The sequence below is a fragment of the Prunus persica genome, chromosome G6 (genome assembly GCF_000346465.2).
Source record: "Prunus persica cultivar Lovell chromosome G6, Prunus_persica_NCBIv2, whole genome shotgun sequence".
Classification (NCBI taxonomy): domain Eukaryota; kingdom Viridiplantae; phylum Streptophyta; class Magnoliopsida; order Rosales; family Rosaceae; genus Prunus; species Prunus persica.
In genome coordinates this window covers 27,829,916-27,852,676 of record NC_034014.1, presented here as the reverse complement: position 1 = coordinate 27,852,676, position 22,761 = coordinate 27,829,916, and the positions used below count along the sequence as shown (strand labels likewise).

Here is a 22,761-nt window from a genome sequence, read left to right as displayed (position 1 = left end):
TTAAAGTTTGGTAAAGAAATGAGAAAAGCTATCCCAACAGAAAAAAAGAAAATTATTTAATTATGTCATTCTCATTTGTTAGATGTCGTAGACTATACGCTATTGAACGGGCGGCTGAGATTTTCCAAATTTAAATTACAAGTTCTCATATCTTAGGTGAGCCGTAGATCGTGTTATTGAATATTATAGATTTGAAGATAGAATGTATTTGCGTCGTAAGATATACGAACATACGATCCCGGCCAAACCCCAGACTCGCCTATTTTTCTTATTTTATATTTCCCCCCACCCCGAAATCTCAATCAATTTCTTCGCTGTTGTTTTCTTTTTAGTAATTTCATCGAACACTTTGCGAGCGCTATTTCACAGACCCGAAAGCGAACCAAAACCTAAATCAGAAGACAATGTCTCTGCGCCCGGGCACACGTACCGAGGTGCGCAAGAAATCGTACAAGACTGGAGTGGATGCGGACCAGGCTCGGAGGAGAAGGGAGGACAACTTGGTGGAGATCAGGAAGAACAAGCGCGAGGACAATTTGCTCAAGAAGAGAAGGGAAGGCTTGCCTCCGTCCCAGCAGCAACTGCTTGATGGCACCCAAACCGCCGTCGTTTTCGAGAAGAGGGTACTACTTCGTTTTATTTTATTTTTAAATCTTCTTGGTAATACTTTGTGGTTTGTTTTTTTTATTGAGCTTAGTGTCTTAGGGATTTTGAATCGTTGTGGTTGTGGGGTTTGTTTGATTTTTTGGTTTGAATTGTTGTGGGATTAGTTTGTATGGATGTGCTTGGTTGCTGAGAAAGTGAAGGAAAGGGAACGGATTTAAAAATGAGAATTACCGTTTTGTAAGAAATTGATTATAAGGGATGTTGAATCGATAGTTTGCTTAAGGCAACGGAGAATTTTCTGTTTATTCAAGAAGTAAGTTGTATAGCTTGATTCTTTATTCAAGAAGTAAGTTGTATAGTTTGCTTCTTTTTTGTTCAAGTCCTGGGGGCAAAGAAGAATGTTCATGCATGAGATCTTTAGAAAGTTGACTCTTTATGTTCCTCTTCTTGCAATTTGATCTTATATTAAAAGGGTTGGTCATTAATTTATGTTAGTGTTGTTTAACAGTTGGAAAGTATTCCCTCAATGGTGCAAGGAGTATGGTCTGATGATCCTGCTTTGCAATTGGAGGCTACCACTCAGTTTAGGAAGCTATTATCAATTGGTTTGGGAGCAGCTCCAATACTTGAAGTTCATTTCCTATTCCTATTTTGGTGAAATATTCGTGTGGTGTTCTTGACTTTTGGTTTTTCGTTTTTGTGTAGAACGCAGCCCTCCAATTGACGAGGTTATAAAAGCAGGTGCGGTCCCTCGGTTTGTGGAGTTTCTTGGGAGACATGATATGCCCCAATTGCAAGTACGGAATATTTTTGATGTTTGTTGTTAAAATGAAATTATCCTTTAAGGTGTGATCAAACACTGACGTTGACTTTCATCTTTATATGCAGTTTGAAGCTGCATGGGCTTTGACCAATGTTGCATCTGGAACATCAGATCATACACGAGTTGTTATTGAACATGGTGCGGTCCCCATGTTTGTGCAGCTTCTTAGCTCTGGCAGTGATGATGTCAGAGAGCAGGTTGTCTCTCTCTACCTTTCACACTTTTCATCAACTTGAGAGCATTGCCTTTGGATTTGGAATTTCTAAATATTTCGAGTGATGCATATCTGAAAGACTTTCCAGTTTCAATATGATATATAAGTTATTAATAAGTTTCAGAAATTTGACTTCAGAACACGGGGAAAAAGTACTTGGACTTTCTGAATGATTCTAAGTTATGCATGTTTGATATTCTTTCCAATTTCAATATGATATGTAAGTTAGTAATAAGTTTCAGAAAGTATTCTGCTCATTATTTTGGTATATATGCTTCTTTGTGTTCTAAGTTTTACTGGTTCTACAACTTATAGTTTCTCTCCCTTTTGACTGCCAGAAATTTCCATTTGTTTGATTGTACTGGATGAAAATCCTTGCTTTCTTGATTCTCTAACAGGCAGTGTGGGCTCTAGGAAATGTTGCTGGTGACTCTCCTAGTTGCAGGGATCTTGTTCTTGGACAAGGTGCACTAATGCCATTGCTAGCTCAATTAAATGAACATTCCAAGTTATCCATGCTAAGGAATGCTACATGGACTTTATCCAACTTTTGTCGTGGCAAGCCAGCAACACCATTTGATCAGGTTCGTGGGGATTTCGAGAATTTTTTCTGGTTAAAACCTTAATAATATATGTTAAATGTCAGTTGGCATCCCTTCCTAATTTAATTTTGGTTGATGCCTTACGTGACTGTAATAAGTACCCTTTCTGCTTGCTTATCTGCATGTGTTTTGTTTCAGGTGAAGCCTGCCTTACCAATTCTTCGACAACTTATTTACTTAAATGATGAAGAAGTCTTGACAGACGCTTGCTGGGCCCTATCATATCTCTCAGATGGTCCAAATGACAAAATTCAGGCTGTGATTGAAGCGGGCGTCTGCCAGCGACTTATGGAGCTTCTGACGTTAGTTTCTATACTCTCTACAAGCTATTCACATGTGGCAGTGGCCTTCACTGGTCCATAATATCTTAGTATAGTTGTTTAGGATACTCACCTTGAGTGATTTTTTATTCACTACGATTTGTTTATGCCAGTCATCCATCACCTACGGTTCTTATACCTGCTCTTCGGACAGTGGGAAACATTGTTACTGGTGATGATTCCCAGACTCAGGTATTAACACTAATTTGTATTTACCCTTTAGAGCCCAATGTCATCCGAATCTGCTCTTCCTGCAGGACAGCAGTTCTATGTTTTTGTTTTTATTTTTTATAATGCCTTGATTTTCATTGCTATGTATAGCAACAAAGTGACCTCTGTATATGTTCCAGTTTGTTATTGATAACCAAGTGCTCCCTCACCTCCATCAACTTCTCACACAAAATCACAAAAAGAGCATCAAGAAAGAAGCTTGTTGGACAATTTCAAATATCACAGCCGGGAATAAAATTCAAATACAGGTATAAATTCCGTTAAATTGCGTTTGGATTTCTGGATTTAAATTCGACTACTTAGTTTAAATTGTTTGCATCAAATGTTAAAAGAAAAACAAGAAAAGAAAGTTGTGATACTCACTTGTCATGAATTGAGAAAAGCATTTATAAGAACATATATTTCTTGAGCATTTGAAGTCCATCATGTTCCAAATAAGTGTATTTAAAGTGTGGATTTTATTAAATATAAAAATCACTACTTCTCTTGTTAGACAGTATGGACTAAGAAGTCAAATTCAAATATTTTCTTCTAAAGGTACCAAAGTACCAATCGTAGCGCAACATAAGTAAATTTTGCACCTATCAGTTTTTCTTATCTCATGCATTTTGTTAATGCATGGCACCCACTAAATCCACTGTACTACGTTTTCATGTTCAGGGTGGGTGTCTGGTGTTTCATAACCATCTCTACAAGTAGGATGACTGCGTGATATAACTGGATGGTTTTATTTGTACTCTTTTATTTAGTGGTAGATCGGTTGGGGGATTGTTGGGTAAGAGCCCCACACTTACATAGCCTAGTTGTCACAAGGAAGGGAGATTTTGTTTATTAGTTATTTTTATTAACACTTCTATTTTGTTTTGACTGATATTGTTTCTTACCAGTTATATAATTACTTGGCAAAGAAAATGCTTATAAATTTTCTATAGATGTTTTGAATGGTCTCTGTAAATGTATTGGAATTTGTTTTCTTAATCCCTTTTGCTTGTAGGAAGTTTTCTTGATCTTGTTTCTTGCCTTGTCCCGCAATTAATTTGATCTGGGAGGATGTTACTTGATACAGTTCTTACATTTTTTGTCTATTAAATTCCATTTAACAGGCTGTGATTGAAGCCGATATAATCCTCCCGCTTGTGCAAGTTCTCCAACATGCAGAATTTGACATAAAAAAGGAGGCTGCGTGGGCCATCTCAAATGCCACTTCTGGAGGATCTCATGAACAGATTCAGTATGCTCTACCTTTACCACTGGATTAGTTTTTCCACCTTCATTTTTCCACTTGCATACATGGACAGATAAATACATACACCCACATGGAAGATGCTATACAACCTAACTCTATTTCCAATTTTACTTCCAACTCTATCACAGGATTGATTCCACAATATTTGGGGTCCTACCTCATTGAGAGAGTTGAAAGAAAGTTGGGAAAAGAGTTGGGTTGTGCAACATTCCCCAGCCAGATAATAAATGGAAATACATGGTGCTACTCAGCTTTATCAGCTTTTGAGTGGAATCAATATATTGGCTGCCATTCTAATGTTGAAAAACACTGATAGTGATGACCTTCTGGTATATATTTGGACAAAGGCAAAGACAAAATACTCAATTGTGTTCTTTAGTTGAGTTTCTTCTACCAGATTGATTATGTGATAGTGTTCATACTATATCTTCCGATATTTTACATGCATGATTAATGTTCTTGCAGACACCTGGCTTCCAGAGGTTGTATTAAACCGCTCTGTGATCTTCTAATCTGCCCAGATCCAAGGATTATAACTGTGTGCCTTGAAGGTCTTGAGAACATTCTGAAGGTGGGTGAGGCAGACAAAGAAATGGGAATGAATGACGGGATCAATCTTTATGCACAACTGGTCGATGAATGTGAAGGTTTGGATAAGATTGAGAATCTGCAGACACATGATAACAATGAAATTTATGAGAAGGCTGTGAAGATCTTGGAGAGATATTGGGCCGAGGAAGAAGAAGGACAGAACATTCAGGAGAATGGGGATGGAAATCAGCATGATTTTACTTTTGGAGCAAACCAGCCCAACCCTCCCCCTGGTGGTTTCAAATTTTGATAGGATTCCGTTTTTCTAGCAGTGTAGGTTTCTTTACCTCCTTTTGATGAATTTCCAAACCTCATTTTGATTTTCCCTCACTGCCAAGGGCCAGGGTTTTTTGGTTGGCACATAGGCTTGTCTATGGAATTTGATAGATGTGCGCAAGCGGCTGTTTTCTATTATTACTTTGCATTTCCATACTTCTAATAGGAAAAAATTGTCACTCCTTGTGTTTTACCTGGAATTGGAGCAAAAATAATGGCTTCTGTTCTCAGCATGTTTTTGTTTTTTTTAAATTTACTTTTTAAGAATCTTTTGATTGATATTAGTTGTGTTAAGAAAAATTATTGAATTCTATGTTAACCGATGAAACATTCGGGTTTGGCTCGGGTTGCCCGCATTGATCTGGTCTCTGCTCCATTTGCAACAAAATCTCACAAAAGGACAACTTATCATCACCTATAGAATATAATCTTGATATATTCATCATCTCTCATGTAAGATGAGAAAATTCAAATGTAAGATATATAACAGCTTAAAATATTTTTTATTTTATTTGATATTTAATCAAAGATATATTGTAAAATTCGAACCCGGGTTAAATTTGGGTTAAGTTGAAGCGGGCAGGGGCAGCCCAACTCAAACTTTTTCGGGTTGAATTTGGGTTTGCTGCTCCTTCCCGTGTGAAGTAAAAACTTGCTACTTCACGTTCAAGCTGACCTGCCGAAGAAGAGAGCTTTCAACAATGGAACCCAATATCAACAACAAAGACCATGAAGAGAGAGAAGACGAGGAAGAAGACCAATATGGGGTTCTTCTATACTACAAATACACCCAAATTCCAGACCTCGACGAGCTCTTCACCTTCTACCACTCCAACTGCAACTCTCTCTCTCTCCTCGGCCGCGTTCGAATCTCTCCGCTTGGCGTCAACGTCACCGTACGTTCTGTTTCATTTGTAACATAATGCTCCCCAGTTTTATGAGATGGGTTTTCATAATTTCAAGCAAAAACTAACAATTGTTTTGATATGCCTCATTTCGTGTGGATTTTTTATTCTGGGCATTTTGTAATTGATAGTTTGGGCTTGGTTTTAGGTTGGGGGGAAGTTGTCTGCACTGAAGAAGCACATTGCTGCGGTTGAGTCGAATAGTTTGTTCCAAGGAACCGACTTCAAGCTGGCGGCTTGTGGTCGCCCATTGAATGACAAGGTTGCTGAAGAATGCGGGTTCACTTCTCTCTCAATTCGCATTGTCAAGGTGATTTCTTGCCGTTAAATTTTCTTGTCTGTTAAGGTGGTGGTTGTTTTATTTTTTCAAGAATTTGGCTTTGATTTGAAGTGTGCATTTATTTTTGATGTGGATGTTTTGAATTAAAGATTATCACTATGCTTATTACCATTTTATTGATTTATATATATGTCTATGTATTTACATCTTTTTATCATGAACTCAGGAATTGGTTACCCTTAGCTCTAATCCTCTGCTAAAATCACCAGAGTTTTCAGATGCTGGAAAGCATCTCTCTGCAGACGAGTTTCATTCCATGCTACAGAGAGCTGGTTAGTGACTCCCGTCTGATTTTTGCCTTTTTATTCATGGGCTGTTCTGGTTGTTGGACGTGTGAAGAGGAAATTGAAAACTTACAGGTATAATGGTATTCAATAATTGGTGTATGTTTTTCCAGGACAACTAGACAAAGAGAGCACAGAGCGCGACAGAAAACTTGTTCTGTTGGATGCAAGGAATTTGTACGAGACAAGAATTGGGAAGTTCCACACACCAGATGTGGAAACTTTGGATCCAGGCATTAGGCAGTATAGTGATCTGCCCTCATGGATTGATGATAACTCTGATCAGTTGCGAGGGAAAAATGTTCTCATGTGAGTGGTTATATTTTGAATATAAGTTGTCACTCTATCTTATCTTACTTGCAAATTAGTTTCTGCTGTTAGATTCTCAGAGAAAATCTTCCAAGGCAACTAGTTTTATTTTTTTCTTGTTGCATAATCGGTCAGTTTTCTAGGCATAACTACATCCATTAAATTTATACGCCGCTCACTTCATATTTTGGTGCTGTTACAGGTATTGTACTGGAGGAATCAGGTGCGAAATGGCATCAGCCTATATTAGATCAAAAGGTTCTGGATATGAGAACGTATTTCAGGTGCGCTCTTGTAAAGAAGAAGCCTTTTGTTTTTATAGAGTAAGATTCATGCTTCTTGATGATGAACGTGACGACCTCTCATGCTGTATGAATTTATTTGCAGTTATTTGGTGGAATACAGCGTTATTTGGAACAGTTTCCAGATGGTGGGTTTTTCAGAGGAAAGAACTTTGTTTTTGATCACCGGTATGATTCTTTAGGTGCTGAATGCCTCTTGTGGTCATAGTTGGTATACTTTTTTATTCTCCGATTTGGATTGCCAAATAGATGCATGTGAAGAAAAGCCCATGAATTTGTACCCACACCCTGTGCCCTATTTCTGTTTGGCTTGTCAATTTTATCTATATCTATCTGTTTATGAAGGTTAATACTAATTAAACAATGTCATTGAGTATTTTGGTGATAGAAATTCAAAATAAAAAAGTTGGAATACCTATTCTCTTTGTGACTGTAGGATTTCAGTTGGGAGTTCAGATGCAAATATTTTGGGAACCTGTCTTCTCTGTGGCGTGTTGTTTGATGATTATTCTTCACGCCTCCGTTGCTGTTATTGTAGGATGCTTGTCTTAGTTTGTAATAGTTGCCAGGTATGCTTTCTAACTTAGTTTTATCATTACTAATTGAATGATTGACTGTTTTAAAAAGCAATCTCATTATGTTAGTGAGCTAGTTCAAGCTTCGCTGCGAATTTGGTCACCAGTCTTTGGGTTCCTATATTATATTAGGGTGGATCAAGAAGATTTTTGCTTTTGTTTTATAAAAAATCCTGCATTTAAAATGGTATATCCTTTGTGTGTAAGTCTCCCTGAGTACATTGTCCTTTGGTGGCACTCTCTTTAGATTCACGTATTTGTGTCATTGTTACTGAATTTTTGAATTTGTCTCAGCAGAGGAAGGGCTCTGTATATGTCTGTGAGCTTTGCAAGAATCATCACAAGGGTGTTGAGTTGGTTTCTTCCTCTGAAAATGGAAGATTAAGTTCAATACCACAACAAATTGAGTGTGAAACTGTCTCTTCAGATGCTAAGCCCTCGCCTCAGCTGCCTTGGAGACAGGGTAAGGTCTGTAATCTTAATCTCTTTGTACCGACGCATCTTGCATTTGCAATTGGATCCTGAAGTATTAGACGTTCCTCATTTTCATTGTTTTGTTCCTAATGTTGTAATAACTGTTGTCCACAGCCGTTGGGTCTCCTCCAAGAAAACTCAGAATCTTGTGCTTACATGGGTTTCGACAGAATGCCTCAAGTTTTAAAGGAAGAACGGCATCCTTAGCCAAGAAACTCAAAAACATTGCTGAGCTCGTGTTTGTGGATGCACCTCATGAATTACCATTCATATACCAACCCTCAACTGTCACAGAGTCGCATCAGAATTGTACATCACCGCCTTCATCACTACTACAACAAAGTCCTCCACCACCGCCCTCGGAGCATTGCAGGAAAAAGTTTGCGTGGTTTGTAGCACCTGATTTCAGAGGAAAGAGTGAGAGTGAAAGCGACAACCCGGACAGGGAGTGGAAAATGGGAGATGGTCCATTTGATCCTCTGCAGTACCAGCAGCAAACAGCTGGGTTTGAAGAATCACTGGCATACATCAAAACTGTGTATGCTCAGGAGGGGCCCTTTGATGGACTGTTGGGATTTTCTCAGGGAGCAGCAATGGCAGCTGCATTAGTTTGTGCCCAACAAACCCGAAGGAGACTTTTACAAACTGGGGAAATGGAGTTTGGATTTGTGATTTTGTGCTCGGGGTTTGGCATTATGAAGTTAATGGAGGTTGAGGAGGAGAAAATTCAGATGCTGAAATGCCCTTCGCTTCACATATTTGGCAGTGACCATGGAAAAGACAGGCAGATTGCAAATCAAGCAAGCAGGAAGCTTGCCTCCTTATTTGATGACGGTTGCTCTGTTACCATTGAACACGACTCTGGTCATATCATTCCCACTCGTCCTCCTTACATTGATCAGGTCAAGGACTTTCTAGGCCGCTTTCTTTAACTTTTGGGCCATTCTGTTTTTGACAAAATGATATTCTAACTATCCTAGTCATATATGTCCCCTCATGTTAACCTTCATATTAGGCACATTATCATTTCATTAAGCATAAGTGAAGTACCCTAATGTATGATGATCAAACGGGCATATTATCTTCGGCCAATTGACCTAATACACGTCTGTGTACTCATTTGGGCCTTTTTGGTACTGTTGTTTGCTGTTTGGATCTTGTGAGCCCATTGGATTTTTTAATTTTATCTTATCTTGGCCTTATTGTGATGTGATAAATTTGGTTTCCTTTTACCAAAAACAGTAAAACAGTACAAAAGAGAAGGCATCTTATTTTGGATTTGTTTGTTACAAGTCAAGGTCAGTGTCCAGTACTGACTGACAGTAAGCAACAATTTAAAAAATAAAAAAGCAAAATAATTAACTTTGAAAAAAAATCAAAATCAAAATATCGGGAAGCGTGCTTACGCGTTAAGTCCATCAGCATGACGCGGCTTCACCGTCAAACATTGCAATTAACAAAACCAACCAGTCTCTAGATAGATTCCCTACCCTCTTCCACCTCACAGCTCCAAGTTTTTCAGCCAATCAGCAGTCACCACCTCACCACTGACCAGTCAACCCCACAACCATGGTTGAGTTATTAGCTGCCAAGCTCACTTAATTACTTAATTACAAGGGAGCTGCTTACTTAGATGTTTACAATGCGTACGGAAAGATGACGCGTGTCCCCGCGAACAACGCGTTTTCTTCCATCCTTTATTTATCCACCGCCCTATATAATCTAGAACCCTTCGTCTTCCTCCTCACCATTCATCTGGACCACCACCAAGCTCCCCTGTTTACTTACTTAACATACAAGCCTCAAGGTCTTCCAAGTCAGTCAACACCACACTCATAACTGTACGGATCTACCAGAACAAACAACCCACTCACTCTTCTCATTTCATCGCCTTAAAACCCATTTCAATTTTGAAAACCAGAAAATGATCTGAACTTTGATTTTACGATAACCGAGTAACCCGATAACCCAACACGGTTTAGATAAGGGAAGACGAAAGCTTCTATCTTGCTAGACTCTGAGTTTTTGTTTTTCCCGGTTTTGATGGCGTCGTCGGAGAACGTAGCGAGCATGATGGAGCCCTGGGCCTTCAGGACCAACACGTTCGCCGACTCGTGGATCTCCGAGACCTTCTCGCGCGACACCAAAACCCTCACCAGGGCCCTCCAGAAGTCTCTCTCCAACAACCCAGAATCGCTAGATTCTTCCTCCGATATGTTCATGCCGTTTCTTAACAACATCCTCCAACCCGACACGGCGCCCACCCCTACTGTTTCGGGGCTGTCCGGCTCGGAGGATCCCGATACGAGCCCAGCGCTGCCGAAACGCCAGCAGCGAAACGCGATTCCGGTGTCCGGTGCTGGTGGCGGCAAGGTTTCGAAACGCAAGTCTCGTGCGGCGAAACGGTCCCAGACGACTTTCATCACGGCGGACCCGAGCAACTTCCGCCAGATGGTGCAACAGGTGACCGGCGTTAGATTCGGTAACGAGCAAGTCCCCTTGGCGTCGATTCTGAAGCCGGAACCTCAGAGACCTGGTAGCCGGTTACCCGGGATTGGTTGCTGCATGCCGACCCTTGATACTTCGGCGTTTCTCCTGGAGCATCACAATCAGCAGCAGCAGCAGCTGGTAGGGCCCACGACGATGACGGGGGCTGGGCTCAACTCGACATTGACTGGGCTTGGCCCAAAGTCGTTTGGGCAGACGAGTATTGGTGATGACGTAGCATCGGCAGGTGGCGTTGCGTCTGGGGGATTAGGTTTTGACTCCTTCTCGAGCTTTCCCACTCTAGAGTCCTGGAAGGTCATGTGAGATCCACTTGACTTGACGAACCATCACGCGACACGTTGCGGTGATGGTGGTGTATGTGCTGACGTACCTGTCTATACGACTTAATATTAATATGTATTTTGTTTTCTCTTTTTTTATTTTTTTATTTTTAATTTGGTTAGTAGCTTTTTTTTTCTCTTTTGTTCCCTTTATATGATTTCATTAACGAACGGAACAAGGATGTATGGACTTCTGTTATTAGTTCGATTTAATGAATTAGAGTTTTTTTGTATGCTAATTTGTGACATTCTTTATTTACTATTTTGCCATTTTAATTGAAAATATCTGATTTTGGAGTTGAGCTAGTCAGTCAAGCAAAAGGAAACTTAAATTGAGCTTGACTTGACCTCATAAGATAATTAATGACTTCTTAGGTCTTTAATTAAATCTAATAAGAATGACTAACTACCAACTCAAGGCATGCACTACAGTCATATTTAATTTAAAAGTGCTATACTTTGGCAATTTTTATTATTATTTTTGATAGATACTTTGACAATTAAGATAAAACTATGATTCTTTTTATATTAAAGCATCCTCTTATTGGCAAATCTTTGTTTGACCCTACTCAGATCCTAAAGGCCTTTCTTCTAGTAATTTTCATTTTATTTTTTCCCTTTATTTTTTTTTTCCTCAATATTCTAAAGTATTGAAAGTGGGATCTAACTCGAGTGCAAGACAGCGGACACATTAGCTTGGCCAACTCAAGTGCAACTACAAGAAAACAAACATATTAAGTTGATGAATTGGCCCAACCCACTTATAGAGGAACAAAAAAGGGGCCGAAAATAGGGTAGTAAAGAACACAAAAGAAAGCCCAAAGGAGCAGTCGCCCAAAGTTTACCCAATAAGAGAAAATTGTGAAACAAGGGTGTATTGGTAATTTGGAATATGGCTAAACCCCCATTGAGACTGTCTTAAACCCTATACAGAAGTCTGACATGAAGTACCAGAATTGCCATCTTCAAACAAACAAATACTTTACCAGCTTCAGAGATTGTAGAGTGAAAGATTTGGGCGAAAGCAAAAATGAAGATCGTTTTAGGAAGACTTCTGCAGAGAGCGTCACTCAGACAGGTACCTTACCTCCCACTTTCGACATGCGTCTCAAATAGTTGTGTTTTATTTTTAATTTGTTTTCTTATTTGAGCACGTTTGCTTGATGCTTAATCTGTTTCTTTGATTTTTCAAGCTGAATTATCAAGTGGGTAGTTCTCAAATGGTCCATAGGAGTCCAAATTATGAAAATGATGACAATGAAGTCCAAATTGTTGTTGGATTTTGATGATAAAATGGTGTCTTTCAAATTACCTATATGGTTCTGTTTTCAATTTCGGCTTTTGTATTTTTTTTCTTCTTGAGATTTCTGTGTTGTTGTTGCTTAAACGCTCTAAATTTGGTATTTTATGAATTGGATTTACAGGCAATTGGACGCCGTGCATATTCTATCAAGAAAAGTGTTGATATTGGACAGCCATCTCCTGCGTCACATCCCCAGGTGCTGCTGATGCTTTAACATCAATGCATATTGGATGCATAGATAAATTTGTACAACTAGCAGGGTGCACGTGCTAGCGTTCACTGTGGCTTAAAGTGAAAAGAGAAAAATGGATTTATGCTTTGTTTGATGTAAGATTATTGCGTTATAATTGTTGTTTGCTTTTGCAGTTACTGAAAGAAGGGGAAATTACACCCGGCATAACTTCAGAGGAGTACACATTGAGAAGAAATAAGTTGTTGGAGGTGCTCCCAGAGAAGGGTTTGGCCATTTTTGCAGCTGCCCCTGTAAAGATGATGACTGATGTCGTGCCTTACACATATCGTCAAGATGCTGATTACTTGTATATTACCGGCTGCCAACAACCTGGTGGCGTGGCAGTTTTAGGTCATGAATGTGGTTTTTGCATGTTCATGCCAGAAGCAACGTCTCATGTATGCCCCTACTTCTGTGATAATATTTAATTCTATAGTATATTTTGTAATATTTAGCATAGTTCCAGTTGTTGTAGCTTCACATTTCTATTAATATGGTCATATGGACTACCAGTTTCAGATACACTAGCAATTTGGGACCTATAACTTGAGCACATAACCAAACATTGAATTGTATCTTTATTTCATTTATTGGTCTTCAAGGAAGAATGTTTAATTTTTATCATTTCATTCTTCTGAAATGTGCATGTATCATGTTCCTATTATTCTTGTAGAGAGGTTTAGACTGCGTATATAGTTCAGTACAGGCTACTACATAACTTACAAATATTAAGCTGTAGATAAATTTATAAGCAATTTTTTTTTTTTTTTCCGGGTCATTCTTTGGTTAGGATGTTATTTGGCAAGGGCAAATTGCGGGAGTTAGTGTAGCACTGGAAGTATTCAAGGCTGATAGGGCATATCCAATGAGCAAATTACAGCAGGTGAGTCTGACAATTTGAAATTTGGAGAACAGTTCTGATTTGAAAGTATAACAAATTATTTGAGTGCAATCTATTAGTCAGAATAACCATGCCCTGTTCGGTAAGAGTGCTTAAAATCAACCACATAGAGATTTCTACATAATCAATATCATTACAATGTTCATTTTAAAATGAACATTGTGTCAGTAATACAAATTAAAGTGACATTGTCATAGTCATACCAAAATGTGAGAACTTGTTTAACCTGAACAGCTCCATCCTGAGTTGAGTTTTTATAATTTGAACTTCTAAGTGCTGGGCAGTTGTGGCATCACTAGTAGTTATGCCCGTAAACTGCCCTCTAACCTTGTTATAGCTTAAAAACATTCTTACTTTCCTTAATTATGCATGCTATCATTATATATACGTTGGCTTTTCTTTTACTGACTGCAGATCCTGCCAGATATTATGAAGGGATCGTCCGAGTTGTTCCACAATGTGCAGACGGCTGTACCAACATATATGGAATTGGATGCTTTTCAGAAAGCAGCTTCCTCTGGAAAAGTGAAAGATGTTTCAGTTTTCACCCATGAGTTACGGTTGATAAAGTCACCTGCAGAGCTTAAGTTAATGAGAGAGTCCGCATCAATTGCTTGCCAAGTACTTCCAAATCTATACTATTGCTAACTATTTTATCAGCCCATATATCTTACAATGCTTTATCTCATTGCACGAATCTATATGTATGTGGCTTCACATGGGAACTGTGTTGGGGTGTTGGTGTCATTCTTTAAAAGTTATATTTGCACCATCATGTTGTAGTTTCTGTACAAGTTCATAGGATTTCTATATCTTTGAATAAGGTTAATACTGAATGTTCATCATAGATTATTCCCTGACTTGTATTAATCGTAGACATATATTGGTCTTGGACAGGCTCTACTGCAGACAATGTTTCACTCAAAGACACATCCTTATGAGGGTAGGCTATCAGCTAAGGTTGAATATGAATGCAAAATGAAGGGAGCCCAGAGAATGGCGTAAGATTTTTCCTTTCCTGGATGGTCGGATCTGAAAATGTAATTTATTATTTTATCCACTTTATATATACTATTTTACACTTGAAAATGCTGGTGGAATAACAGAAAACATTGTAATTGAAATTTGGTTTGTGATGGTATTGTTGGAGAGATTTTTCCTGTGTTTTCATGTTTTGCAAGGATTTACTAATTTCATCCTCCATTACCAGATTCAATCCTGTGGTTGGTGGTGGGCCTAATGCTAGTGTAATACATTATTCTCGGAATGATCAGAAAGTGAGCTAATTATCAAATCCACTATCTACCTTTTGTGTCATAATATAGACTAAGAGAACATAAATATTCTTCATTTATGCTTACAAATGTTTATGTACATTTTTTTCAGATAAAAAATGGGGATCTTGTCTTGATGGATGTTGGTTGCGAGCTTCATGGTTATGTCAGTGATATTACTCGCACCTGGCCACCCTACGGCAGCTTTTCTTCAACACAAGTAAGGCATTGCTGCTTCTTGTACAAATTCTATTGATTGCTTTCGTTTTTATTCCTCTGTTACTGAAGAAGCTAGTATTTCTTTTGTCTTTATCTCTATTCCATTTAGGCTTAGAGCTTACAACTGTATTTTCATAGTGGCATGCAATCTTATTAACAGAAATATGCTTTAGCCTCAAAGCTTTTTAACATGACATCAAAGATTTTTGCAGCCAAAGAGTCTTCTCAGGAGGAGCCAAATCTTGACACAGCTTTTAGCTTATTTTGTTGGTTTTTATTTTATTTTATTTTTTTGGAACTCTTCAACTTTGTTTTTATTTTGTAATTCTCTTAGTGCATTGGAGCATAATATTAATAAACGAGACTTATCCATGAATCTACATTTCAGGAAGAGCTCTATGATCTTATTCTGCAAACAAACAAGGATTGTGTGGAGCTTTGCAAACCTGGTGCTAGCATTCGAGAAATACACAGCTTTTCAGTATGATCTTTTGAGTCCACGTTGTTATGTTTCTGTTAATTTCACTTGACAATTTCATCTTCTCTGCACCCTCTCATAAGCAATGAGACCCTTATCTTACCCTAATCACTCTCTCTTGCATAGGTTGAAATGCTTATCAAAGGACTCAACGAGATTGGAATTCTGAAGGATTCTAGAAGCAGTTCCTACCATCAGCTGAACCCAACTTCCATAGGTTTCCCTGTCCATTCCTAGACAAAATTTTAATTTGTTGTTTTGCCGATATAGGCATGAATGAAGATATGGTCTTAGTTTGTCGAAGTTTGAATTGGCTAATCAAGAAGTATTACGAAGTTGATATTTTGTTATTGACCACCTTCTCTGTGGGTTTTTTGTTTTTGTTTAAACGAGGTCGATAAGATTTGTTGGTTTATCACTGTTCCCAAAATTTTAAGTTTTTAGGATGTGGGTTAACACTTATTTGTATTAGTTAATCAAGATGACATGTGCCACCAATATATTTTGTAACTGATAAATTTGTTCTCTTCTACTGTCCAGGTCACTATCTAGGAATGGATGTCCATGATTGTTCTATCGTTGGTTATGACCGTCCTTTGAAGCCAGGCGTTGTAAGTTGCCTCCCTTATTTCAAACTCTGGGATGTGCTTCATAGCATATTTAGGGATATAGGAGATAGAATGCAAGTACATATATTGCACACAGAATCCCTCAAATTGTCTTTTTTCATAGTGTGTCTTTATCCAATTGTATGTACACAAGCTCTGGCTAAATGTTTGCACTGCATGAGCGATTCATTGTACGCTCTAATCTTAATTTTTCGTTTTTGTCAAAACTGTTTTGTTTGTGCACAGGTGATAACAATTGAACCAGGAATCTACATCCCATTGTCTTCTAATGGTCCTAAGAGGTATTTTTGGGCTTAGCTCAGTCGACAAAATAATTGTTTTTTTTACCAACTTTGAAATGCTATAAATCAGTTTCCTTACTAGTCAGGCCCATGTACACTGTACCATTGCCCTTGGGCAAGCAGTTGATCTCAAAGAGGTTCAACTGACAAGTCCACCCTACAAAAAAGTTTTAATGCTATAAGCTGACTTCAAACATCATATATTTCTTTTAACTTTTTTGCTCTACTGCTATCCAATGGTGAGTTTGAATGAGAAACTTTTCACTCTGTTGAACGCCTCATGCTCATGCATAGGACATCAATCATCTTACCATATCTTTCAACCTTTTTGGTTTAAGTGTTCTGATACATAAATTGATGTATTTGGGATATATGATGCAGGTATCGAGGGATCGGAATAAGGATTGAGGATGAGGTCCTCATTACAGAGACAGGTTATGAGGTATATCATTAATGAGAAATTTTATATGATTTTTGTTTAGTGTTAACAATTTAGGTTTGCTTGAACCTCCCCGGGTCTCATTTGATGATCCTAGTTTTGTGAATTTCTGTTTTATTAATGCCTCTTTGAATAGCCATACGAATTGGATTTTGATTTCATAAAAGGTTTAGTTAGGAGGCAGATATTAATCCATTGTCTATTATGAGTGACTAAGGCCACTCTGTCTCTTTTCATATCAATTGTCCTCCAAGCAGCGTCACACATTCTCTGTCTAGCTGCTGTAGATTCGTAACAAGCATGATATTTCTGTGCATGCCAGGTCCTGACAGGGTCGATGCCGAAAGAAGTTAAACACATTGAATCCTTGCTAAACAACTTTCCCCATGGTAAGTATAATGCAGAGCCACAACAGTGAGAGAGCTTCATCCATTTGATGTGCCCTTGTAAAATAAGCGTATAATACAGATAGAAGGAATTCGCTCGACCAGTCATGTCATTCAAAAGCAAAGAGCTCGCTAAATGTTCCTATTCAAGGCATGGCATTTTCCTGCAGATACTTGACGTGGGCTTTTAGCAAACTTAATTCTTGTGTATCCAAATTTTCAATCTTTATAATTGTTCCCATTTTGTTCTATTGCTATTATCATTTTGGCCACAGAACAAGTTTTGCTTTTAAATGCAAGTATATTATTTCCAAATAGCTATCTAATCTATTTCTATGCCCCACTCGTACTCCGAAAGCAAATTGGACGTTTTTCCTCTAAACGATAAAGCAATGTGGATTAGTTAAGCACATTCTTTCTTATCGTTATAAAGAATTCTATAGTGATGGTCTTATATATGGTCCTTAGGTGAGGTCTTACCTCATAATTGTTAGATTAAATTGGTTAGCTTAATCCAACGGTTGAGAAATAGAACCTCACTTAAAGGCCATATATAAGGCTTTTACTATAGAATGACTCGTAAATATTAAAATTACTTTAATGTTCTGGCCCTTAGCAGACCTAAAAATTATTTATGTCCCATACCAGACCTAAAAATTATTTATGGGCCATATATATATATATATATATGCATGGAGGGTTTTGACCAGTGGGCTTGTTCAATTCAAGTGCATTTACATGGTTTGGTTTGGATGTTCATAGTTAGGGGGGGGTCATGGTTAACCATTAATGGAATAGGTTGAAGCTAAAGTTGTTGCATTTATAGGATGATTATGAGTGCTATATAGTATATATAATCAATGCATATACAACTTTATCTTTCCTACGCGCTTCGATTGTTTTAGCATTGCACCTACAAAAAGTTCGACAACGATGGATGATTTTAACACTTCTCTTTTAACTTATGTACTCTATAATTTATTAAAAATATTCAATCTGGCACAATCGCGCTAACCTTATCAAACTATCCGTGAATGATGATAACATGAGCTTGGTGTGATTTCTAATTCATGTAATTTATAATAGGGTTCATGGATCCAACGTGATCGTGATTGATTGGATTATTCAAATATCAACCAAGTAGTAAAATACATTTTAAAATCCTTTGTCAAACGCCTTTCGTGGACCCAATTTTCCTCCAAAGATTTGCAGTTGGCTTATACGAAATCATTTTCATTTTTATCCTACATTAGTCCCGTGAGAAACCAAAATTTTCTTTAGTTAATTCAGTTGAACAATCTTCTTTGGATTTATTATGAATGATGCCAAAACTTCGAAAAACAAAATCTTACAAATTAAGAAAACTTAGCACGACATAAATAGACTTAAAAAGAAAAATTCTTGCTCATTAAGAAAAAGATAAAGAAATCGGCCAACCTAGATGTTTGTTGTAGAATAAGTTTTCCAACAAGTAAAATGAAAGTAGATTGAATAACTCAGATACAATGAAGCAGACGCACTATCGTGTCATGCCCTAACCAATTTTGCAGGTGAAAGAGTTGTAAACATACATCTGAAACTCAACGTACTCGTTTAATTTTGTCTACATATGGACTCTTTTAAAATTTGTTGGATGGGCTAAATTGAAGTAATAAAGGGACCCCATATAAATCAATACATATACTGAAAATTTATTAGATGTAGGTGAGAGAGTGCGTCATTTTCTTTCCTTCATTCTCCTTCTCTCCTTCTCCCAACAGTTCACTTATATTTCAATCCCCATAAATAGGTTACCGTTCCCAACTACATCCCACGTGGAGCATTCTCATTGGTTGCCGCCTTAACCCTCCTCTTCCCCATTAATTTCGCCATAACTCCTCCCCAGCTGTGTCATGAATGCATGCTTAATATCATAGTTATTCAATACCCCTCCTCTACACCAAAATTACAAAGTGCCCATGCTTCTGCAGAAAAATTTATGTGAAACGAATAATACTGTTTCTCTATTTCCAATCGATCACGTATGAAAAAGTTATCAAACGTTGCATGTTATGATTGACAGGAATATCAAAACACTACTATTCTCATTTCACACAAGTGTTTCTCATATTTATGTGATAAATTAGCTTGGCTTTATCTAGCACATGAATATTATCATCATTGATGACAAGCATCATAAGTTTACCTCCATCTTGAGTTCATAATCCATTTTTCAAATAATTTATTCATTATGAAACTATCATACTTAACCAAAATGGCACATTTTGCAATTTTTTGGGAGATAGAAGGGCAACTTTTGAATGGCTTGTTGGAGATTTAGAGAATATACAAGGGCAAAGTTTTGGCTTCACACCTATATGAACCCCACCACTTTCAACTTAAACTCCCAACCTCACATTCTCACTTTCTTCAGCATTTTTTAAAACCCAAGAAAGCTCTACAAAGTAAAAGAAACTCGACAAGGAAGCAAGAAGATCAAAATGTCTCTTGTGACAGCAGAGATCAAGAGCAAGGCTGATGAGTTGTACCATGGAGATGGAATCTGCCAAGAAAAGTCAAAGAAATTGCTCACAGAAATCAGCCTGCCCAATGGCCTCTTGCCCTTGAAAGACATGGAGGAATGTGGTTATGTGAAGGAGACTGGGTTTGTGTGGCTTAAGCAGAAGAAGAGCACAACCCACAAGTTTGAAAAGATTGGGAAGCTGGTCAGTTATGCCCCTGAAGTCACAGCCTATGTTGAGAATGGCAAGATCAAGAAGCTCACCGGGGTCAAGACCAAGGAGCTCTTGGTTTGGGTGTCACTCAGTGACATTTACGTTGATGACCCTCCAACTGGGAAAATCACTTTCAAGACTCCTTCTGGGCTTTTTAGGACTTTCCCTGTGTCAGCTTTTGAGAATGAGGAAGCTGCTAACAAGGATGTCAAGGACAAGAAGGAAGTGAAGGAAGCCAAGGGAGCTGTGGAAGTCTAAGAAGAGGGTTTAAAATGTCAAGATGACTGCAAGTGTTTTCATATAAAGGCTTTGTCTTTGTCTGTTGGTTCTTGCTTTTTGTCATTCTGATTGTGTTCTGTTGCTTTCCAGTCCTTCTACTAGTGCTACTTTAAAATGAAATAAAATTAGAGTTTTTTTTTCCCCTTATATTTTGATGGGCAGAAGACAATCTTTTATTCCTTATGGTTAGCAATTATCTTTTTAACATTTAAATTAATAGCTAACAACCATGAAAATGAAAGCCTTCTCAAGCAGATTTCTTGCAAACTTTGGATTTTGGACCAAAACCAGAAGCCATGAGAGGCATAAACCAAAAACTTTGGATTAGATTCTGATCATTCAACCAACCTTGAACAAACACAATCACCCCATCCAATGCCTTGTACCAAATCGCAGAAGCCATTCAAGTTCAATCAATTCAAGGGCATTCAAGTATCATAATGAAAAGAAAGTTGCAACCAACACTTGACACTAGCCACAAAAGAGTCTACCAAATTCAGAAGTTCAAGATAGCTTCTTGATTACAAGGGCTAGTTTTGTAACTTGACCTCCACTACCATAACAAGAACTCGTACGAAACCTTTCCATTTGAACCAGTAATCACAGATGCAAAGCCTGCCAAAAATACACAATCAGACAACAACTAATTAAAGCTCCAAGAACAAATATATAGAAATAAGGAAATATCTGACGGTGCTCAAAGTCATACTATCATCATCATTTGACGCTGAAACTGCACACATGGAGTAGGTTTCAGCAAGCAGGTGGAACTGCAACTTTCAACTCTTATTCATTTATGAACAACGTTTTTCAGATGATTATTTATGAACAACTTTCTGCACCAACTTTCTATTTATTGATCTTTAGGTAAGGGCCCTAAGTTACCAAAAATGAGGATCAATGTGCGAAGCAGAATGGGAACAGGGATTTCATACATCACTTAGCCCGGAACATGGAAAGATGCTTGAACCAATGGAAGTCAAGCTTTTAAATGTATATATCATTTTCCTTTCGAAACTGAATAGTATAGGACCAAATTTTTGAGACTTGGACAAGGCTCTTGAAAATATCCTTGGATTTGGTAGTTCTTCCCATTTTATTTACATTTTTGTTCACTTTATTCATATTTGGCATGCTGGTAAAAGTTTTTAGGAAGATGCTACATAAGTTAGAACTCAGCTCTTTTCCTAACTCTTTAACTGACTCACATGAGGAGGAGGATCCACATGGATTCTACATTATTCTGCATCTCATCTCATGTAAAAGGGTTTAGGTTCTCAAGCATTTTCCAAGTTTTTTTTTTGGTCAAAACATTTTCCAAGTTTATGTGTTGGAAAATGGTAAAACTTTGCTTAATACTTCAATATAAAAAAACCTTGAACATGGCAAAGTAGAACCCTGATGTCAATAAGAGTGGCTGAAAGTTAGATAGATAGAAGTTCATACCCGAGAAGCCATAACCCATTTGCCACCAATCCAATCCTGATGAAGCCTTAACTCAGAGTGCTGAAATTCAATTTCCTCATAGGTGCCCCTGAAGTAGACTATGTATCTTGAGCCCCTAAGAACCTTTGAGATCACACCAACCCACCAACCATCATTGTAATATCCATCGACCTCTTGAAGCAAACTGAAATGATCAACAACAATTTCGGGTGGACAAGGTCGTATGTGCAGCGTATCAATCTCTTCTCTCAAAAATGCTGAATCATCTTCAGTCCTCAAACTCTGGTATTCAATAAGGAACTTGTCCTCCCCCACAGCTTCCACAATAGTTGCAGCAAACCAAGCACCATTAAAACCCTCTTCGTCACTGCTAACCTCAACTGGCGTTCCTTTGGTAAAAATCTCATGAGTTGACACTTTCTGCAACTTAGAAATCTCACCTTGTCAAATTTGAACTAAAGATAAATGAGATAAAAATGACCAACAATAAAAAGAAAAAGAATGTGCCCAGAAAAAGGAAGAAATGCTGACAGACCAAAATGGGTATACAAAAACCACAAAGGAAAGAAAATATCATTTTCTATGCTCTTTAGACTCATATCATCCAAATAAATTTGTTAAGAGTTTCAAATCTTAAAACCTCTAGTCAACATTGGCCCTTGTGAGGCATCATCATTGGTCATTTTATTAATGTGAAACTCTGATGCTTGATTTCTAGTGAAGGAGACTGGACCTCAAAATCTTAAGGGTGCTAGTTGTCTTATTTCCCAAAGTATGATATTGTGATCCCAATGCAAGAAATCCCTTGCAATCTTTTAGCCTACATGCATACACTTTCCTTCTTTATCTAATTTTTACTTTTTACAAATTGATCGGTAAGAAATTTAAATAAATCATATTCACTCAAGCTGCAGGAAATTAAGGAAAAAAAAGGGTCTGGGTCCTCGGTCAATCTCTAACAAATAAAAGGAAACATTTTTTGGGCCATTTTCCTACAAACCAAACAAGCCTAGAAAAACCTTTCGAAAAAAGAAAAAACCGAACTATAAGAACTGATAAGTTTGAAATTTTTTCTTACCTCTCCTTCTTCTTCTTCTTCTTCTTCTTCTTTCAAGGAAGGCTCCAAATTCTTGACGGCCGATCGGCGGTTGATGTTTGGATTGGGTTTGTTTCTGCGTCTCGGAGGCATTGTGGGGTTTTGGGTTCGTGCTTGGCAAGTTTGAGGCCAGTCAATGTTTTAGTTGTGGTCTTTCA

General features: G+C 37.9%; 6 protein-coding genes across 7 annotated transcripts; 5 read left to right on the top strand and 1 right to left on the bottom strand.

The window, feature by feature from the left end:
* On the top strand, window positions 188-5,231 carry LOC18774931 (importin subunit alpha-4). The gene is made up of 10 exons (XM_007204968.2): window positions 188-623; window positions 1,115-1,211; window positions 1,312-1,403; window positions 1,495-1,626; window positions 2,042-2,227; window positions 2,384-2,547; window positions 2,679-2,757; window positions 2,916-3,044; window positions 3,900-4,027; window positions 4,508-5,231. Exons 1-10 carry the CDS (start codon window positions 405-407, stop codon window positions 4,881-4,883), a joined length of 1,602 nt encoding a protein of 533 aa, XP_007205030.1. The 5' UTR covers window positions 188-404; the 3' UTR covers window positions 4,884-5,231.
* Window positions 5,532-9,284, top strand: LOC18772711 (rhodanese-like domain-containing protein 6). 2 transcript variants are annotated; one of them, XM_007207982.2, is made up of 9 exons: window positions 5,532-5,805; window positions 5,963-6,124; window positions 6,321-6,426; window positions 6,552-6,747; window positions 6,950-7,031; window positions 7,135-7,217; window positions 7,486-7,618; window positions 7,922-8,087; window positions 8,213-9,284. In XM_007207982.2, the coding sequence occupies exons 1-9, from the start codon at window positions 5,611-5,613 to the stop codon at window positions 9,028-9,030; spliced, it is 1,941 nt and encodes a 646-aa protein (XP_007208044.1). In that variant the 5' UTR covers window positions 5,532-5,610; the 3' UTR covers window positions 9,031-9,284. The 2 variants fall into 2 exon arrangements, with proteins under 2 accessions (XP_007208044.1, XP_020421572.1); XM_020565983.1 differs by having other exon boundaries at window positions 7,919-8,087.
* On the top strand, window positions 9,754-11,165 carry LOC18772132 (calmodulin-binding protein 25). The gene has a single exon (XM_007205697.2). It carries the CDS (start codon window positions 10,142-10,144, stop codon window positions 10,907-10,909), a length of 768 nt encoding a protein of 255 aa, XP_007205759.1. The 5' UTR covers window positions 9,754-10,141; the 3' UTR covers window positions 10,910-11,165.
* On the top strand, window positions 11,852-17,385 carry LOC18772969 (probable Xaa-Pro aminopeptidase 3). The gene is made up of 14 exons (XM_007205072.2): window positions 11,852-12,004; window positions 12,351-12,425; window positions 12,596-12,859; window positions 13,252-13,344; window positions 13,777-13,983; window positions 14,260-14,363; window positions 14,573-14,639; window positions 14,749-14,856; window positions 15,244-15,336; window positions 15,460-15,550; window positions 15,874-15,944; window positions 16,188-16,243; window positions 16,625-16,685; window positions 17,005-17,385. Exons 1-14 carry the CDS (start codon window positions 11,957-11,959, stop codon window positions 17,098-17,100), a joined length of 1,434 nt encoding a protein of 477 aa, XP_007205134.1. The 5' UTR covers window positions 11,852-11,956; the 3' UTR covers window positions 17,101-17,385.
* LOC18772925 lies at window positions 19,412-20,210 on the top strand. Its single transcript, XM_007205981.2, has one exon. The coding sequence runs from the start codon at window positions 19,549-19,551 to the stop codon at window positions 20,038-20,040; it is 492 nt and encodes a 163-aa protein (XP_007206043.1). The 5' UTR covers window positions 19,412-19,548; the 3' UTR covers window positions 20,041-20,210.
* On the bottom strand, window positions 20,122-22,761 carry LOC18774441 (DUF724 domain-containing protein 3). The gene is made up of 3 exons (XM_007205930.2): window positions 22,586-22,761; window positions 21,508-21,927; window positions 20,122-20,676 (listed from the first exon to the last, which is right to left on the bottom strand). The coding sequence occupies exons 1-3, from the start codon at window positions 22,694-22,696 to the stop codon at window positions 20,662-20,664; spliced, it is 546 nt and encodes a 181-aa protein (XP_007205992.2). The 5' UTR covers window positions 22,697-22,761; the 3' UTR covers window positions 20,122-20,661.